The 20,422-nt window shown below is 34.2% G+C and overlaps 1 protein-coding gene across 1 annotated transcript in view; it reads left to right on the plus strand.

Moving 5' to 3' along the window:
• Window positions 1-20,422, plus strand: part of GALNTL6 (polypeptide N-acetylgalactosaminyltransferase like 6) — an 872,151-nt gene that overhangs the window by 352,076 nt on the left and 499,653 nt on the right. The window contains exon 3 of the mRNA XM_037155041.2: window positions 15,590-15,728. Coding sequence (XP_037010936.1) covers window positions 15,590-15,728 — 139 coding nt within the window. The remainder of the gene's footprint in view (window positions 1-15,589; window positions 15,729-20,422) is intronic.

Consider the following 20,422-nt stretch of genomic DNA (forward strand, 5'->3'; position numbering starts at 1 on the left):
CACTGCAGGCAGGTAGGACTCCAGTCCAGTCTTAAAGAGCAAAAAGAGCGGATTTGCTCTCAGGGCACAGAAATGACCTCAAGACTAAGTCAGAGAAAAAGGAGAAACGCTAGATCCTGAATTAGTCTGTCCTTTCCAGATGTATACATGATAATAAGGCTTAACAGAACCACCTACTTAAAAACAGACTTTTTTCCAACTAAAAATGAATAAAGAAATAGCAAACTAACTATGATTCTTTAAATAGAATTAATCACCCAGATAAAATATAAAAAATAGCCCTGGCTGGTATAGCTCAGTGAACTGAGTGTGGGCTGTGAACCAAAGGGTCCCCAGTTCTATTCCCAGTCAGGGCACATGCCTGGATTGCAGGCCAGGTCCCCAGTGAGGACCACATGACAGGCAACTACACATTGATGTTTCTCTCCCTCTCTTTCTCCTTCCCTTCCCCTCTCTCTAAATAAATAAATAAAATATTTTAAAAATATATAAAGATATTTAAAACTTTTTAGAAGAGGAAACATTTATTTATTAGGACCTTTTAATACTTGAACACCTTACCTTAATCTATTTCCCTAGTTATACAAAGTCTACAGGGGTTGGAACCATGAGTTTTTTGTGTTTTTTTTTTGTCTGTTTTCCATGTCCTAACACAGTTTCTAGCTTATAACAGGACAACTTTTGATGAGAACATTATTTGAAACTGGTGTTTTTTATCTGTTGTTTCATTTATTTTATTTTTTATTAAATTTATTAGGTGACGTTGGTTAGTAAAATGGCAGAGTTTAATTCCAAGCGTGCAGTTCTGTGATACATCATGTGTGTATTTTAGTGTGTGCCTGCTACCCAAAGTAAGATCTTCTTCTGTCATCATGCACTTGACCCCTTCTACCCTTGACTACAACCTCATTTTCCTCTGATAACCACTATAGTGTTCAGCAAAGGAACCAAAAACATACAATGGAGAAAAGAAATGCTTTTCGCGTAAAGGTTCTGGGAAAATTGGAAAGCCACATAAAAAAGAATAAAACTAGAACACTGTTTGTCCCCATCTACAAAAATTAACTCAAAATAGATTGAAGACCTAAATATAAACCTGAAAAAATAAATTACATAGAAGAAAACATAGGTAATAAACTCAGAGACCATGATGTTAGGATTTTATGAATTCGACCTCAAACGCAAAAGTAGTAAGTAAAAAGAAAGAACTATATCAAACTGAAAAGTTGCTTTTTGCACAACAAAAGAAACTGCCAACAAAACAAAAAGGCAACCAACTGACTGAAGGGCAGAAGATACCTGAAAACAGCTCCGACGAGGGGTTAATTTCCAGAATATAGAGAGGCTAGTGTTTTTATAGCAAATTATAACTCAAGTATTGGCTTTATTAGACATAGAACTCTTAAAAATTATTGTTCATTCAAACTTTAATTGGTCAAACTGTAAAAAATCCAAGATTGTATCAGCAATAATTAAAATGTCCATTTCAACCCCTTTTTACATTTTCTTTTATTTCTCTGTCCTGCTCGCCACCTGCCTGGGGAAAACTTGCCATAGGCACTTAGTTAAAGCCTTCTAGAAGGCAGAGGCTATAGCTATTTTGTAATGGCCCTGCAGTAATCTTTTATGAATATTTAAATTATCATATTTATGTCAAAATATTGCCATAAATAAATATGCTTTGGAATTATTAATGATTCTATATTGCATGGTTTTATTGTTTTGGATGCCTTTTCTCTCAGTCATCAGAACTGAAAAATTAAAATTCTTTTGACAAGAGGATGAGATGTGTTGTGATACTCTCTCTCTCTCTCTCTCTCTCTCTCTCTCTCTCTCATTACGCAGTGGCCTTGTGATTGGCTCTTCCTCATCGGTCTTTAATTTTCTCCCAACTGCACTCCAAGTGACCTTCTATAATGAGTTTCTCTGTTAAGGATCATTTCCTCCTCACATTTGATAATATCACACTGTTCTAATTATTATTTTGTTATTTCATGATTTCTAATGATTATCATTATTTACCTTCCTGATTGTTTTAAAAATATATTCTACTCATATTGCATTTTGTTCTCCATGACAATAAGCGTTTCAGACTGACATTCTCAAAATTGATTTAAAAAGACCTGAGATACTGCAGCCGCTCTGGGCGGGCGCACACCTGGCCAGGGATTCACTCTCAGGGAGGCCTGTGCAACAAAGACCATCTGAGCCCCGGGAGTCACTAAGTGAGACAGAACAGAGAACCATGAACTTAGATTTCTCCAATCTCCTCACAGCTAACACTCAATGAATTCATAGGTGTACGGGGCAGCAACTCTCCTAAAAGATAAAAGAATCTCTCCACTCCCAGATGCTTAAGCTCATTCTGGCAAGAGACCACCTCTTCTTAATACTTCTCAGTAATTACTCATGTAGTTAATAAGGAGTGATCTTATAATTTATCACTGGTAAGCCTCTGCCTTCTTATCTAAATTATACTGGAAAGCATTGGGTTCCTCTCATAAGATTCAGCTTATTTTGTCATAAATCTATTTCTTTTCCAGTTGGCTCTTTCCTTAATTATTATATCTGCTTTATTTGGGAAAGAAAACTGGCAAATGTAGTCTGCAGACTTCAGTGTCTTTGATTTCTGCTTTGGAATCAGTTCGCTTGAACTAGAGAGAGTAAATTTAATGAGTTCCTCTGAGATTGAGGAATAGAGACAATTTTAATTGAAACATTATGAATAGTAATTTTCATGAAAAAACTTTTAATTTGTATTTATATCACACAGTAATGTCATCTTTAACAGTATTTTGATGGAATTGCATTTCGTTTTATCTGTGTATATTTTGATAAAAAACAAAGAGTATAATAAGTCTTTTGGTGGAAAATTGTGTCAAATAACCTTGTACATTTTAATCTAGTTTATCCTTGCTTTTTTATTTTAAGTATGTGCTGTGTTTTAATCAGTCAGATAGCAAGTGTATATTGAATATTGCTATGTCCTCAATCTGTCCTTAAGGGTCTCATAGCCTACTTGCACAGCGAATCCCCATGTCTTCTAACAGACTGGCTAAATCATATAGTTTTTCTTTGTAATTATTGATAATTGCTTTCAAGAAATTATTATTGTAAAGTACTCAAACTTCAGATAATATTTGTCAAGTTCAACCTTTAAGCCCAAATTAAATGCCTGGTGATATGTGGCCATTTATAAAAAAAGAAAATTGAACGATGGGTAGCATTAAACATTAGTTGGAGCATAATGTTGAGCCACGCTTCTGGTCTTGGTAGATAGAGCAACTGAGGTGGAAATATGGAGCACCAACCTGAGTTACACAGCCTCTTAGGAGGAAATTATCATGTAAAATTCAGGACCTAGATGCTTAACCTCCAACTCCAAATTGCTGTACCCATTTATTGCTAAATGAGGTACTGTGGCCATGGTATGGCAATGATCCGTTCCAGCAGTTTGGCTGCATTTCGATCTTGGCTTCACACCACTCAGCCAGAGCTCGGGTAGCCAGCATCGGACTTGCCCAACAAGGCCCACTGTCTCTGGGTCTCAGTTCTTTACCAACCACCAACTACCAACCACCAACCACCAACCACCAACCACCAACCACCAACCACCAACCACCAACCACCAACCACCAACCACCACGATGCTGACAAAAAAATGTGATGTTTGCGGTGTTCTTATTCTTGAATGACTATATAAAAGAACATTTTTTCATTCCTTTATCTATTTTCATGCATCCATCTTTCTTTATAATCTATTGAATAAGAATTCATTTGTCCTTCAGCATCATGTTAAAATTTTAGCATAAATGGCATATACTTTAATAAGCCATTGGTTTTTTTCCCCATAATCAAAATATCATATGAGGATGTTACATAGAAACTATTTTACCTCTGATATATATTATATATCACTTTTTTAAACCACATTTATTTCAATGTCCCTCTTAATATTTAACTAACATAATTTTTTCTTGAACTTATTTAGGACAAAAGCCTCTATATTTCCCTCATCAACAGTAAAATAGAATTTTAGTTGCCCTTTCCATCTATGCACAATGTTATTGATAACATTATAAAATTATTATTTTATTAGTCAAACTTTTACTCCTTCATTCAAAATCTGTTGGAGAGTGTACCGCCCTCAAGTCTTGTCTTTTTATTTATAGCTTTCTTTCCTAATCTTTTTTCTTTTGCAGATTTTATTCTATTTTGCCACTTTATAAGCGGCCTTTTAATTTTATTTCTATTGCTTTCTACTTGTTTGATAGTTTTTAATCCCAACTTCTCTATACCCTTCAATGAAATATGTAATACTTTATGTTGCCTCATTTTTAGAAATGGTAAACTGCCCAATTTATGACCCCCTGAGCATTTATGATTTTTACACAAAGGGAGGGGCTAAGCATACCAGGTCAGTAATTTGACACATTTGACAGTAATGTTCCATTTATTCTGAGTTCGACAACAACAAAAAAGTCATCACTTAACAGGAAATGCACTGCATGGAACTCAAATGGAGCATTTCTCCTTAAGAAGAAGCGAGAATACAAGGAGGAGAGAGAAAATGTAGAAATCCTTGAATATATAAATCCCAGTACCTTTTTAAATAAGATTTAAAAATGCTCGTTATCACTTCATGACTGATAAAACCTTGTACCTCTCTCTGTGTAAGTAGATCCCTGATGCACCAATGATAAATGAAGCAAAATAAGATTTAAAATGTTTGGGACATCGATGTGAAATATATCTTAACAAGAAGATTTCCCCTGCATTAGCCGCAGATAACAAACATTTTACCATAATGTGGAGAATAACTATACAATTAGAAAATAAAAACTTTTTATGAGCCCACACTGAAATCTGAAAAATGATAGAACACTAAGATTTCTATACAAATGTCTATTTTAAACAAAGTCAATTCTCAATCTTTCATAGCAAACTTATTAACAACATCCGTTTGTACACATAAATAAGTTATCTCCACTTTAAAGAGATGTGCTCAGCAGGAATGTAAACAATTCTTGTTATTTAATTCCTTATTACTAAATCAAAAAATACATAATTTTTTAGTATAAAAATGACCCCTATCTCTACATGATACATAAAATAGATAACTTTTTTTAAGTGAAGTTTTCATGCTCAGAAAGTGGAGACAATATCATCCTCATTGTTATCATTGTTCCTGAATGGTTGGTTACTATCACTACATATTGCATGTCAATTTTACATAACCAGATCAGATCTGGTTTGCACTATAGCCAAATGTGTATAGTTTTAATTTTCTCAACTATGGTCTTCTTCATTAATACTGTGGTGGGTATGCTGGGTATTTGGCATTTCCAAATGTATTATTATTCAGGTCCTCAGTCTCACTGACACCTCCTCCCCCTCAAACACACACCAAGAACAACAACACCGCTGCCACCCAGCAAATCTCCTGGGATTTTAATTTAGATTGCATCATAGCTGGTCTTAATATACCTTTCCAATCTAAGGTCATGATATATCACTTCAGTTATTTGGGTCTTCATTCATTTTTAAAAGCAGTGTTTCTTATATTTTTAGTATGCAGAATGGCCTTATCTATATTTTGTTAGATTTAGTACTACATTTTATATTTTTGTGTTATTTTAAAAGCCACTTTGAATATTATATTTCAATCTTTTTATTAGTATATAGAGAGCTGATTATCTATTGACCTTTATCAGTAAAAAATTTGACAAATTAACATCAATTTTTATAGTTTTTAAATTTTGTTGTTTTTGTGCTCAATTAGGTTATTAAAAATAATATGAGTTTTTAGTTTTACTTTATAGTCTTTATAGCTTTTACTTCTTCTTCATGACTTATTTCACCTGATAGGCCCAATACACAGGGTCAAGGTGGACAGAGGTGGTGATACTTGACATTATTACTGTGTCTCCAACCTCAGGGCAAAGGTGTTTATTATTTTACCAGTGATGGTATATGACATATATTGCATTTTTATTGTGGATACCCCATGTCACATTAAAAATAGTTCTGTTCTATTCCAAGGTTACTGAAAATTTTCATTTTGAATGTGTTGCTGTTTTATCAAATGATTTTTGCCTATATTGAGGCAGCCATACAACCTCTTTAATACTTGACTTTGAATGTTAAGCCAACTTTGCCTTTCTGGAATAAATTCCAGGTGGTCGCAAGGTATCTTTTAAAATATCAATAGATTCAATTTGCCAAATTTCATTAAGGATTTTTCTATCTATACTTGTAAGCAACATCGGCCCGATATATTCCTGTCTTGTAATGCCCGTACCTAGTTTTGATATCAGTCTCGTGCTGGTATCACAACAAATATTTCTTTCTTTGCTAACGTATTTGTGTAAACATAATATTATTTCTCACTTTAATGTTTGGAAAAATTATCAGTAAATCCATGTGGGCCTGGAGTTTTCAATTAAAAAAAATAATGGCCTCAAGGTTCATCCACGTTGTAGCAAATACAAGAATGTCCTTTTTTCCTTGTGGCTGAATAACAATATATTGCATATTCGAAGTGAAATAAGTCAGACAGAGAAGGACAAATACTGTGTGATATCACTTACATATTGAATATAAAAACTCATGGAAACAGTAGAATGGTGATTACCAGGGGCTGGGGACAGAGGGAAATGGTGACACGTTGGTCAAAGGCTACAAACTACCAGTTAATAAGATGAATAAGTCTGGGCGGCTAATGTACAGCATGGTGATTATAGTGAACAATGTTGACTTATATATTTGAAAGTTGCTAAATGTTTTTGCCAAGAAAAAGCAATCATAATTACGTGGGGCGATGGAGGTGGTAGCTATTACTACAGTGGTAGTAATTTCTTGTTATATAAGTGTATCAAATCAACACATGTACACCCTGAACTTATACAGTGTTACGTGTGAACTGTATCTTTCTTCATCAATTTGGAAAAATATATTTAATAAGCTAGATGTTTGTATATTCAGTAAATATTTAATAAAACAATTAAAAAAAATAAAATTTAGCCCTGGCTGGTGTGGCTCAGTGGATTGAATGCCAGCCTGCAAACCACAGGGTCACCAGTTCAATTCCCAGTCAGGGCACAAGCCTAGGTTGTGGGGCCAGGTCCCCAGTGAGGGGCGCATGAGAGGCGACCACACATTGATGTTTCTTTCTGTTTCTTTCTCCTTCCCTTCCACTCTTTCAAAAAATAAATACACAAATAAGATATTTTTTTTAAAAATTTTTAAATAGATACAGGGCCAATTTTGATGTTAAATATTTGTTGTTAATTTTGGTAAGATTTTTAAAGAACCTATTTCACTTAAACTTTACTATATGTTTTCCACACGTGTCATTACTTACATAATCCTTAATCCATCCTTGACCGCTTTGTTGTTACACAAATAGAACTTTTTCTTATTACATGTTTTTTCTTTATCGGCTTTTGTATTATACATTCTTGTGTGATTTCTGTTGTTACCATAGAGATTTCGGTATGGATTACAGAGTTATTATTCACTTCAGTGACTTTAATCACTTCTAGAACAATGCAAAACCAACAATATACTGCTTTTCCAGCCATGCCTTCCTGTTCCACCTTATAAAAATCATACTCCAAGCATACCAAACGATAGTTGGGATTCATAATCACAACTTATGCTCTCACCTCCCCGTGCCATTCCCGTGACAGTTCTTTTCTGCCTGCCCACCTGATGCTTTCCCACGTCTGCTGGCAAGTCCCGTATCATTGAGACATCCTCTGTCCTCCTCACAGCGGCCAGTGCACTCATTTCAGTTATCCACTCACTCATGTCACAGGTACTTTGGGGGACAACCCGTGGGATGAGTACTATGCTAAAGGGTCCTGACCCAAAGTTTTTGATACGTAATCTCATTCCCCAATGACCTTATAGATTATTATATTTGTGTTTTAAAGCACAATGATCTTTTTTAACTTTTTTCTCTTAAACATGATACCAAAGGCAGTAACTGTGTTATTCATCATTGAATCTCCTGCCCCTATGTCTCAGAGGAATGCTATATGAGTTTGAATAAATAAATGAGTATCTTTATTTCCAGGTGGTAATATGCCCAAATCCTATCACTTCTTATTTGAATACCACTCAAATGTTCGTTAAGTATTTACTATGTGGCAGGCACTTCTTTAGGTTCTGAGGAATAGCAAAAAATTCCTGCTTTTATGCAGCTTACATCCTAATGGGGAGATAGGTAATTAATATGTAAAATGAGAATCATAAGCAATACATGGTGAAAATGGAGTAGATTTGGGAAATGAAACAGTGGCAGGTGTGCTGGTTTAAAATGGGTTGATCAGGGAAAATCTCTCCAAGAAAATTACATTACAGAAAAGGCCTAACTATATAGATTCTTGACTGTTCCAATGGTTTTTTAATCAAGAACCCTCAGGAAAAGTGTTAAAACACTGATTTCCCTATGTTATTCTTATACTTTAATTACTTCAAAGAAAGTTCAATTACCTTAAATTGTCTGTAACTAGATTTTTTCCCTCTAACAAAAACCTCTTTTATCTCTCAGAACTCCATTTTATAAGATCTCAATCTGTGTAGATAGATTTATTAATTATTTTCCAAAGAGCCTATTTCAAAATTCTTACTGGTACAAATTCATTCACCTCAATTCTTTCTTATATAGTTTCCTCAGCCCAAGGTTCTTCAAAGTAATGTACATCTCTCACTATCCTTCAACTCTGAGCTGAAAATTCACTTTTTCTAGTTGGAGTTTTCAAGCCATACCAAGTTCATCAGTTTGTTATAATTTTGAAACTCTTAAGGATTTATTGTTTAGTTTATTTGCTTCCATAATCACCATGTTTCTTTTTCACAACCGTTTTACAGGTTTGCCATGTCTTATTCCACATGGGCTGCTATAATCAAATACAGACTAGGTGGTATATAAACAACAGAAATTTATATCTCACAGTTATGGAGACAGGGGAGTCCAAGTTCAGGGCACTGGCCGATCTGGTTTCTGATAGGGTCCTGCTTCCTGATTCATAGAAGACTGACTTCTCACTATTTTCTCTCATGGTAGAAGGCCCCAGAGAGCTTTCTGGGGTCTCTTTCATAGGCACTAACCCCATTCATGTTCATGAGTTCTGATCCCTCATGGCCTAGTCACCTCCCAAAGCCCCCATCTGCAAACACCCTTCTATTGGGAATTAGGATTTCAACATGTCGATTTTGCAGTGATAAAAACATTCAGCCTATAATCCCCATATATTCTTAATCGGAGTCTACTTCTAGCTTCTTCAGGCCTGGGTTCAAACTGCGCACTTTGCACTTTTACTATCAAGTGGTATGTATAGTAGACAATCAACATACATTAAAAAATGAAAATAATAACAATCTATAAGATTACCAGTTTATGTAAATAGTCATCTTATTTGTAGAATGAATATCAGGTGTACTTTGAAAAAATTAATTTCCATGTTAAGTTGTAGTATATTCTTGAATATATATAATATCAGAGACAAACTTATAGGACTTTGCAATTTTCTCCTTAATGCCTATACATACATTTAGATATAGTATTTAATTTTAATATTTTGATTCTTTAAAATGGCTCACTTTACCTCTCTTACTATTTCAAACAGCACACAGTGTACTATTTCTTAGATTTAAACGACTGATTTGAATTTATAATTGATAACAGTTAGTTATATTATAATGTTTTAAATTTTAGATAGGCAAATCTGTAGACTAACAATCACTCTAAAGACCTTTGAATATATCATTTTTCCAACATACATGTTTTCTTTGGATTTTTTTATTTGCTTTGTTATTTTACAAAAGAAATGCCAAAGTTCATTATATTTTCTAGGTCTGAATTTCTGCATACCAACCTTTAAGAAGATTGGTAGCATTTACAGTAAATACTGCAGGCCTTGTACATAAGAACACAAAATTTTAAAGCCCATTTATTTTCACAACTGCAATGAAGAAATTTCTATTATGTCATCATTGGTGACTCACACAGTTGGTTTTATAACTGTAGAGAATCACTCATTCATTTGAAAGGTCTTGTCTCAGGAGATTTATCAATCTGAAGACTATAAACTGTGAAAATGAATTTCCCTTTGAGTGATAGATGTTTTAATGGATGCATAGCTTTAAAATTTTATGTTTGTTGCCTTAAAAGTAGGTGAATCTGAAAGCTCAGCATTAAACACATCTCTACAAACACTATTGAAACAAAGCCTCGAATGTTTGTATTCATTTCACTTAGGACACATAAATTTCAACATAAAAATTTTTGAAGAAAGTAAAGATTACTATGCAATATGACTTTTTTTTATTAAATAGGATTGATGTGGCCCATCAATCCAGTTCACACCAGTAATATGTAAGGTCTTTAGCTAATTTGGCCACTGTGGAAGAGAGAGACAGGTCTTTACAAGTCTCCATGTTTGATGGCTAGTGGAAATGATAGGGAAAATTCTTGCTGAAAATGTCAGTCTCTCTTTTGTTTACTTCCATGCATAGAACCATGTTTGTTTACAAGTGTTGAACCAAAAATATAATAAAATCATTTAACGTGGTACTTTGTACATAATAGATGCTCAAAAATTAGCTGTTATGCAAATGAAAATTTTCAGACTTATTTATTTTATATTTAATTTGTAAAAATAAGTGGCATTTTTTTCTAAGAAATCAAAACAAGGAAACAGGTAAGTTCCACTATTTCCCTTTTTGATGTCCAAAGTGAAACACTTAAGTTTTTGTTTGTTTTTCTCCATTTAAATTGGAGAGATTGTTTGTGTGCTTCTGGAGCGTATAATCTCTTATCAGTCCCTCGATGTTTGATCTTGGCCGTCAGCTTCACTGAGGTTAATGTCATTTGGTCAGGGGGCAGAGGGAAAGAAGAGCTTTCATATATGGGAGAATATGGCTACAGAAGCCAAATTTACTAACAACATTGAAATGAATCTCAGTAATTAAAAACAAAATATGGCAAAATCAAAGCTTAATCAAGTGAAACGTGTAAGTCTCTAAAGTTCTTGAAAAAGAATTTGGTAAAATGTGTTCTATATATGATAAACCTTCAGTTAACAGGTGCTAAAAGGATTTTTTTACACTGGTACCACACACACACACACACACACACACACACACACACACACACACACACTTAGAAACACATACTCAGCACACAATGTTCATTTGCAACGTTTCACAGGAATCTCTTTAAAGTCATTACCCAAGCAATGCCTGCTAACACCAGTGGTATTTACTGTAAACTATAGAATTAAACAAGAAAGCTCACACCTGGCACTCAGGAAGAAAAGAGGAGGAAAGAAGTATTATTATTTGAAATAAAATTATGTGTACCTTGAAAATACCCGAGATAAATATATATATTAGAAAAAATGAGTTCAATAAAGTGACTGGTTGACAAATAAATGTAAATATGAGTAGCTTCTGTGTGTGAAAGAAAGGACAGCGAAGAAAAACACATCCCTAGTAAAAGTTAACAAAAATGCATAAGATTTAAATAAAGAAAACTGTAAAATTCCACTCACATGCAAGGTAAAGAGCCTTGAAAAATTGAGATATATAAAAATAACACTTTTCCAAGGGTGAACTAATATATGAATATAATCCCAAAATAAAATCTCACCTTTAACAGGAAGCTAAACAACAAAACAAACAAGCAAGCAGAATAAAAACAAAGACACTGAAATAGAGGACAAGTGGGCAGTGACCAGAGGGGAGAGGGAAGGGAATTTAAGGGGGAAAAAGGGGAGGGATTTTGAGGAACAAGTATGAAAGACACAGGGATGAGGACTAGGAGGGGAGCACAGGGCGGGGGGGCTGGGATGGGAGAAATAGACAAAAAAATGTACTTGAAAAATAACTAAATAAAATTTAAAAAATTCAGCGGTGATTTAATTAAACAGTAAAATGAGTCTAAAGTTTACCTAGAACAATAAGTGTGCAATAAGAGTCTGAAAAAGAATATGGTGAGTTCATGGTGGCAAATTGTCAAACTGAATTTGTGCCACAGCATCACAGTGAAAGAACTGACAGGAAACGGAAGCAGCTCCTTATGGATGTTCCTAAATGGGCACAGAAATGGTACAAAACTCTTGTGTGTGGCATTTAAAGGCAGGAAAGAAAAAGGCAAGTTATTCATTAAATGCCTTTCCTACACCTACCTAACCATTGGTGGAAAAAAATGTGAGAGTTTCCTTATTTCTCACAGAAAAATAAGTTTCAGATGGTTCAAAAATTGTCATGGATTAAATAAAAATAAAATTTTAAACCCTGAATTCATGAATGAAATTAAAAAAATAATATTGGAATAAAAAAGAACTTATTATAAATATGTAAATGAGAAGCAATGAAAGAAAAAATACAATCATGTGGAGGGAAAAAAATCTTCGATTTTTCTTGATCAATTCTGACACATTCTGTCTTTTAATTGGTGCTAAATTTAGACCACCGGCATTCAAAGTGATTATTGATACTGGCTAATATCCACCATATTTTGTTACTCTTTTCTATTTGTGGCCCTCGTTCCTGTTCTGGTTTTGTTTTTTATTATTTTTCTGCCTTATATTGTTTTAATTGGGAATTTTATATGATTTTCTCTTTTTTCTTAGCATACTGGTTACCCTTTTTTAAAAAAAACCTTTTTAAATGGTTGCCCTAGAATTTGCAACATACATTTTCAACTAATCCAAGTCTATTTCCAAGTAACACTATATTACTTCATGGGCAGTATGAATGAATACCTTATAATACTGAATAACAAAATAAGTTCAATTCCTTTCTCCAAGTTCCTGCCTCACTGTTGTCATTTGTTTCACTTTTATATAAGCATACATAAGTGTGTATATACTATACATGCTATATACATAAGCATATATAATCAAATACATGTTTGACCCCCCCCCCCTCCCCTCCAAAAAAGCCCCCCAAAAACCCCTTCTTTTTTTTTTTTTTTAGTATTAATTTTGAACAAACTATAATAGCATTTAAGGGTAAGAAAAATAAAAAGGTTTCTGTTTTTATTTTATTTTCCCTTATTCCTTCTTCAGTACTTTTCCTTCTTTATGTGGACCCAAGATTCTGATCTCTATCATTTTCATTCTCTCCAAAGATTTCTTTTAATAACCCTTACAAAGCAGGTCTGCCGGCAACAAGTTCCCTCTGTATTTGTTTGTCTGAGAAAGTCTTTACTTCTTTACTCTGTAAGGATAATTTTGTTGGGTACAGAATTATAAGTTGGTGGTTTTTCTCTCTGAAGTATTTATTTCTGTTCATTTTCCTCTTGCTTGCATGGTTTCTGGGGAGAAGTCTGGTAGAATTCTTTGTTCCTCTGTAGGTTAGATGTTTGTTTTTTTGACTTCTATCAGGATTTTTCTTTATCTTTGATTTTCTTTACTTTGAAAATGACATGTGTAGGTATATTTTTGTTGTTATTTGGCCTTTATCCTACTTGGTGTTCTATAAACTTCTTGGATATGTGGCTTGGTATCTGACATTAATTTGGATAACTTTTCCATCATTGTTGTTTCCAACATTTCTTCTGTCCCTTTCTTTTCCTTCCTCTTCTGGAAGGAGACATACATACATTACATTACATGTAACATACATTACATGTACGTTACACCTTTTGTAGTTGTCCTGAAGTCCTTCAATACTCTGCTCCAAATAGTCTTTTTTTCTATTTGCTTTTTGTTTTGGGCTTCTAATAGTATATCCTCAAGGTCAGAGGTCATTTAGATAGCTGTGTCCAGTCTACTAATAAGCCTATCAAAAGCATTCTTTATTTCTGTCACAATGTTTTTATCACTAGCATTTCTTGTTTATTTGGGGGTTATTTGTTTTTTGTTGTTTCATCAAATTTCCATCTTTCTATTTACATTGCTGATCCATTTCTGCCTGCTATATACTTTTTCAAAGAACCCTTAGCACATTAATCATAATTGTCTTCCACTCCCAGTTTGTTAATTCCCATGTCCCGCCATGCCTAGTTCTGATGCTTGCTCTGTGTCTTCAAATCATGTTCGTCATGTTTGGTATGCCTCGTAACTTTTTCTTGACAGTTGCACAGGATGTGCTGAGTGCAATGAATTGCTGTAGATAGGCCTTTATTAATGTGAGGGTGAGGTGTGGGAGGGGCAGTGTTCTACAGTGTTATAATCAGGCTTTTAGCGCACCTATGCCTCTGGACTGTGAACTTCATAGCATTTTCTCAGGGTTTTTTTTTTTCTTCCATCTTTGGTTGTCTGGGATAGCTCAGGTGTGCTTAGTCTGGACTTTTCTCGTCTCCCAGCTTAGTTATGTTCTGATAAAGGCCCAACAGGTGAGACTCTGCTTAACTAGTTTCTCCTGAGGAGAGGCCTTATTAAGAGGAAGAGTGGTTTTGGACCTACTTCAAAATGGCTCCTTTTCTCCTTCCCTTGCTGGAAGCACAAAGGGTTTTTCTTCAATATTTACTCTCAGAGTCTGGTTGAGCTTCTGGAGGTAAGTCTCACAAAATTATTGGGGTTCCTCACACTAGGTTCCTCCCTTTGGAGTGTTTAACTCTCAGACTTGCCTGCACTGAGCGGCCAGCGACATCAATTACAGTTCAGGGTTTTCTATCCTGGCACCAGTTCCCCAGCCATTGTCACTCCCGAGTGTGTCTGATAAGCCTCAACTTCCTGTAATCACCTGCCTGCCCTTCGAACTTGGGGGGCAGCGGTTTGTATTGTGTTCTCTCCTCTCTTTCAGACCCCAGAGCAGTTCGTCGCTCAGTCTGTGCAGCTTGTTAGGACAGAATATCAAGTCCCTGGTATGCAGAATGAGAAAGGAGAAGTCTTAAATTAGATTTCGATTTAATAAACTTAAAAATATTTGTAACATATGAATTAAACAGAATTTTAGTAAGCAAAGTAAATTATTTTTCTAAAAACACACAAAACTGAACAATAATTTAGCAATGTAAGAAATAGAAATGATAAATATATATATAATTATTAATTTCATTAGTAATCAAGAAAAGGCATATTAAAGTATGAATAACATATATTTCACCAGTACATTTCAAAATATTATTCAGTGCTTCTAAGGATGAGTGAAAACTAGCAATTCTATTTGTAGAAGTTATCCTTCCTTCTCCAAAATACATAATTAGGAACATATAAAAAGATATTCATTTAAACATTGCATATAATAGCAAAAATTAAAAGTAAAGTGTATTTTCAGTGGAATGGTATAAGTTGGGATACAATGATATTAGCCATTGAAATGATATTAGCCATTGAAAGTAAGTGAAAAGATCAATTTTTCACACATATTTTGTATAAAATCAAATTATAAAGCTGTATAAATATTATAATCAGAATGAAAATATTAGGAAACATACACTGAAAGCCTATTGTGAGTATATCTCTTCTTCATAAATAAAATGATATAGTATAACAAAACCTTAATACTAGAACCTTCTGTGGAGCATACAGCAGGTGACTAAAGATATACTTTCAAGTCATATCATCTGTGTTAGCAGATGAAGTGGTTTTTATGCAGATGACGATCCTATCTTCTTTTCTCCTGTTAGGGAAAGGTGAACACGGGAAACCCTACCCCCTCACTGAAGAGGACCATGACGACTCAGCTTACAGGGAAAATGGCTTCAATATCTTTGTCAGCAACAATATTGCTCTAGAGAGATCACTGCCCGATATTCGTCATGCTAAGTGAGTATCAGCAAGCCTGTGTGTGATTGATTGGTTTTCTCTCGTTGATTCTGTTTTATTATGTTTAATGTGTATCGCAGTTCAGAGTAAGTCATGTCACTAAAATTGTTTCCCTAATAATTTTATGGGAAAACTTTTATATGTTTTATTGTTTGATTGACAATGGAATATTCTTTAAAACTCCAAAGAATAACTAGTGACTCTCTAAAACTTAAAATATGCTTTTGTTATTGAGTTGACTGTATTATTTCCATTTTAAAAGGACATATTTTAAGAGAATATCCATAGTATTACATTGGATCACATAGCTTTTGAAGCAAACATTTTTCCAGTGATTAGTGTTAACAGAATGTCTACATATATTATATACTGTATGCTTTCTATCAACTTCCTTCTCACACCAGCCATATTCACTGCCATTATAGTTATATCTCCCATGAAGAATGCCTACAATAAGTGTATCCATAATTCAAAGGAAATGGTTGTTGCCCAATTATCTGTCACTTTATGAATTGCTTGTGGCTTGTCAATTGACAGTGAGTGCAGTTTTTACTGAGTTATAGCAAAATACTATAGCGGAAATGGAAACAAAAATGACGTGACATTTTGCTCCCTGAAATTCCTCTTTTCTCTGTCCACACCTATCTACTCCTAACATGGTTTGATATATTTTCCCCCTAGTCTGTTACAGTTTTCTTGATAGCATATACAATGCCAAAAGTGCTCCAGAAACATAGACTATGATCAGAATTTGAATTGTGGAATTGCCATACATGTTTGAGAAATCTATCCAACTATATGAACATGTTTACTTCTTCCCCAACTCCCTTTTCCTTTGGCAACACTGTTATAAGAGAAAGAAAATCAGAGAAAATAAAATAAGGACAACTAATAAAAATAGGAATAGGAATCTAAATTAAACCAATAATGTATAATAAATAAAATCTCATAATTTTGTGCAAGAATAATTAACCCTTGGAAAAACTATAATTTGGGGGGCCATTTTTAATTACCCTATAGTGCCTTCACAAATTTACTTTAAAATATAAAAGAATTACTGGTTTCCTCCTCAGGTTTTATGGGAACTTGCATTTTCCAACATAGTTAAGCAGAGAATTAATGTGAAGAACATACCAATTTTTCCCTAAACTGAATGCTTTATATGTGAGTTTAGGCCTTCCAGCTAGCCAAATTATTCCCAAGTTACCTGAAATTATCTACAGTAATTCCAACTGACCGAGAACATATCTAGTTATGAGGAATTTTAATACCTAATTGCATACCATCAAAGATGAATTAATTGCATTGTTGGCATAATAAATATGCTCAGAGAATAATTTCCATCCACCTCCTCTCCCACCCCCACACTTCCAATCTTTTAATATGGATTCAAGTGGAAAGAATTGCAGATGGAGACGGTGCAGAAAATCACTGATGTCAAAAGGCAATTTATATTTCCATTCTTCTCAGAGTGCATTTTTAGTGTGACTACCACCTTTTAAGAAGATACTCTTAGGCAATAAGGGAAAAGAAAAATTTTAAATGGAAGAAAAAAATACTTTAAAATTGTATTAGAGTCACCGAGTTTACAGTATCAGAGGGCATTATTCTAAATATTAGGGAATACAATTTGGCTAAAATATGTTTTGTGACTATTTTTTTACTTTACTGAGGGTGGGAATCTAGTAGGACAGGTAGTCACCTAGTAGAATGATACCAACAAAACAAAACAAAACATAAAAACAGCCTTAACTGAGGGGTTTGGAAGACAATAACTTAAGTGTGAGATACCAGAATGATCGTTTAACCTGGTTAGTCCAGTACCTGACTCTCAGCGATGCAGGTAGATCTGGTGTTGCCTGTGATTTTGTCAGGATTCTACAAGCAGGAACCAAGAGCCAAAGAAAAGTCTTGCAGGGATCCCATTGCTTAAAGTCCTATCATTTTGACCTCATCTGTGTGTCCCAAAATATGGGCACAAATAACTAGATGAGTGTGCAGCTTTCTGTAAGCGGTACTTGACATATAAAAGCAATTGATACCTATTCCAGTAATATCAATTTAACAGGCTGCAGGTGATGGACCATAGCTTGTTTATACTGATGGACTTTATGGAAGAGAATGGAAAATTTGTGTGGCTTGTAAGTGACCATTCATATCTTCACATTTCGTAAAAAAAAAAATCATTGTTCTAAAACAGAATTAAAGAATTAAACCATACTTCTTGCGACAGCATGGATGGACCTAGATCATATAACACTCTGAAATAAGTCAGAGAAAGACAAATACCATATGACTTCCCTTACATGTGGAAACTGAAGAACAAAATAAACAAAATATAAACAGACTCACAGATACAAAGAACAGACCGACAATTAACAGAGGGGTAGAGGTGTGGGAGCTGGTTGCAAAGGCTGAAAGAATCAAGTACAAATTGTTAGTTACAGAAGCCACAGGAGTGTAAATTACAGCATAGGGAATATAGTCAATAATATTGTAAGGACTGTGTATGGGGTCAAACGAGTACTTGATATATCAGGGGAACCACTGGGTAAAGTATGTGATTTCTAAACAACTATGTTGTGCAACTGGACTAAAACAGAATGGTATCAAATGCAAACTATATTTGAAAAAATATATATCTCCAAATCCTCTCCCTGAAATCCTGTATTTGGGTGTTTTGTTTTGCTTAATTCATATATTAGTTCCCCATGAAGAATTTTTAGAAAATGATTTTAGAAATCCCAATCCAGAAAAAAATTTTTTACTTGTTTGTTTTCTTCTTCACTATCATAAAAGCAAACTGCTTCCTTTTGGCTTTATTATTTCATTGAGTTACTAATAGATTCCCATTAAGTAACCATAGATGAAGGAAAATCCATTGACATGTGTACAATGACTTGATCTTTATCACTTACATCCTAACAATAAATCCTAAGCTTTTCATTTACATTTTACATTTTTGTATTTTTACAAATATGTTTTTCAGTTCCCAGTTTTGTAAATTATATTTTATTTTTTCATATTATCTATGCCTTGATATTATCAAACTTTCCACCTTTTTCCCATAATATTAACTCTACATTTTCATTGACTTTTGCATATTTTTGAAGCTATATCTACACACTTTAAGTACTCCCCTTTTTAGTCACTGCCTAATTATATCTATATCCATAGTACCTGGGCTCAATGTGATATCTGGCCTTCGAACATATTACCTTTACATTCTATTTAATGCAGTATTGATAAGAATGTCACTATAAGAGCTTCTGCATGAGAAATGTCCAGTTAGTAGATACCAGGCTGGCCTGGATTCACTCTATCAACTTCAGAATTTCCCCACCTGTATATTGATTGTGCATTCTTTCTGTACATAGTCAACCATCTGGGGTGCTACATCTTTGTATGCTATAAAACATCCTATTTTCACCTCCAGTTCTACATAAGAATTATAAAACATATATTTAGAGTAAAAAATCAGTATAAAATAGGGAAACAGAAAACAATGATGGACGGATGGCCTGCAAATGGATAAGATTCTGCATGAATATATGGTTAGCAGGATAATATTTGAAATTTATCACTCTGTATCAGCAATCACCACACATATTTCCTTGAACATTGTATGAATAATGCGTGTAAGATGAAATTATATCTATAAAAAGAGAAAATGCATGAGATTCAGACACCACAGAACCATGTGTAAAGGAGAGTTGGTGTAGGCTCTGCAGAAGATTCAGGTAAATGCATCATTAATAACAGGTTAACATTTTGCTGTTATAAGAGAGCATATATTTATACAGGTACAATTGATGCACCTATGCATTGATTAAAATGCACTTATAAGGTGGTTGAGTAGCTGGGATATTTCTGAATTAACTTTTCATTTAACTTTCCTTTACATTTTACTTATATCCCTAAGATATGAATAGTTTTAGCTTTGTGACTTTGACAATAAGTAAGATATTGAGTGTTGAGAGAAATGTCTGTGATATCTCTAGTCTTGAGCAAATGTAGGAGAATGTTTACAACCTCTTGGATTACATGATTGCTTTCAGCAGTGTTAGTTATATTAGACCAATATACTTCACCCTTAACAGTGTACAGGTTAGCGGTCTGACCCCTCCTTGCTGTTGAAAACCCACATGAAACTTTTGACTCCCCCAGAACTTAACTACTAATAGCCTATTGTTGATTGGAAACCTTACATATAACATAAAAAGTCAGTTAACATATAATTCATATGTTCTATGTACTATAACTGTACTCATAATAAAGTAAGCTAAAGAAAAATTGTCATTAAGAAAATCATAAGAGAAATATACATTTACAACACTGAACATATTTATTGAAAAAAAGTCTGCATATATTAAACCCAGGAATTTCAAATCTGTGCTGTGCCAGAGATGATTTGGGATTAAAATATTACTTTCTTTTTGGTAATATTCCATTGGTGGCCATAGTTTAGATGTGGGCCGAGTGCGATTTCTAATAGTAAACTCCACAGTGAATCACACTCAGCCTCAAGTCATAGACATCACCGATGACACAAGGACAAATGTAGAGTATAAGGCATGGAGGGCAGAGGTGGATGTCTGATCTCTGCAGGAAAGCAGATTCCAAAGCAGAAAAATGAAGGAGGAGCAGCGCCAAGCACGGCAAGCTCTCTAACTCAAACCCATCCTTTCCCCTGG

Source organism: Artibeus jamaicensis, unplaced genomic scaffold (assembly GCF_021234435.1).
Source record: "Artibeus jamaicensis isolate MK-2021 breed Jamaican fruit bat unplaced genomic scaffold, CSHL_Jam_final scaffold_537, whole genome shotgun sequence".
Lineage (NCBI taxonomy): Eukaryota > Metazoa > Chordata > Mammalia > Chiroptera > Phyllostomidae > Artibeus > Artibeus jamaicensis.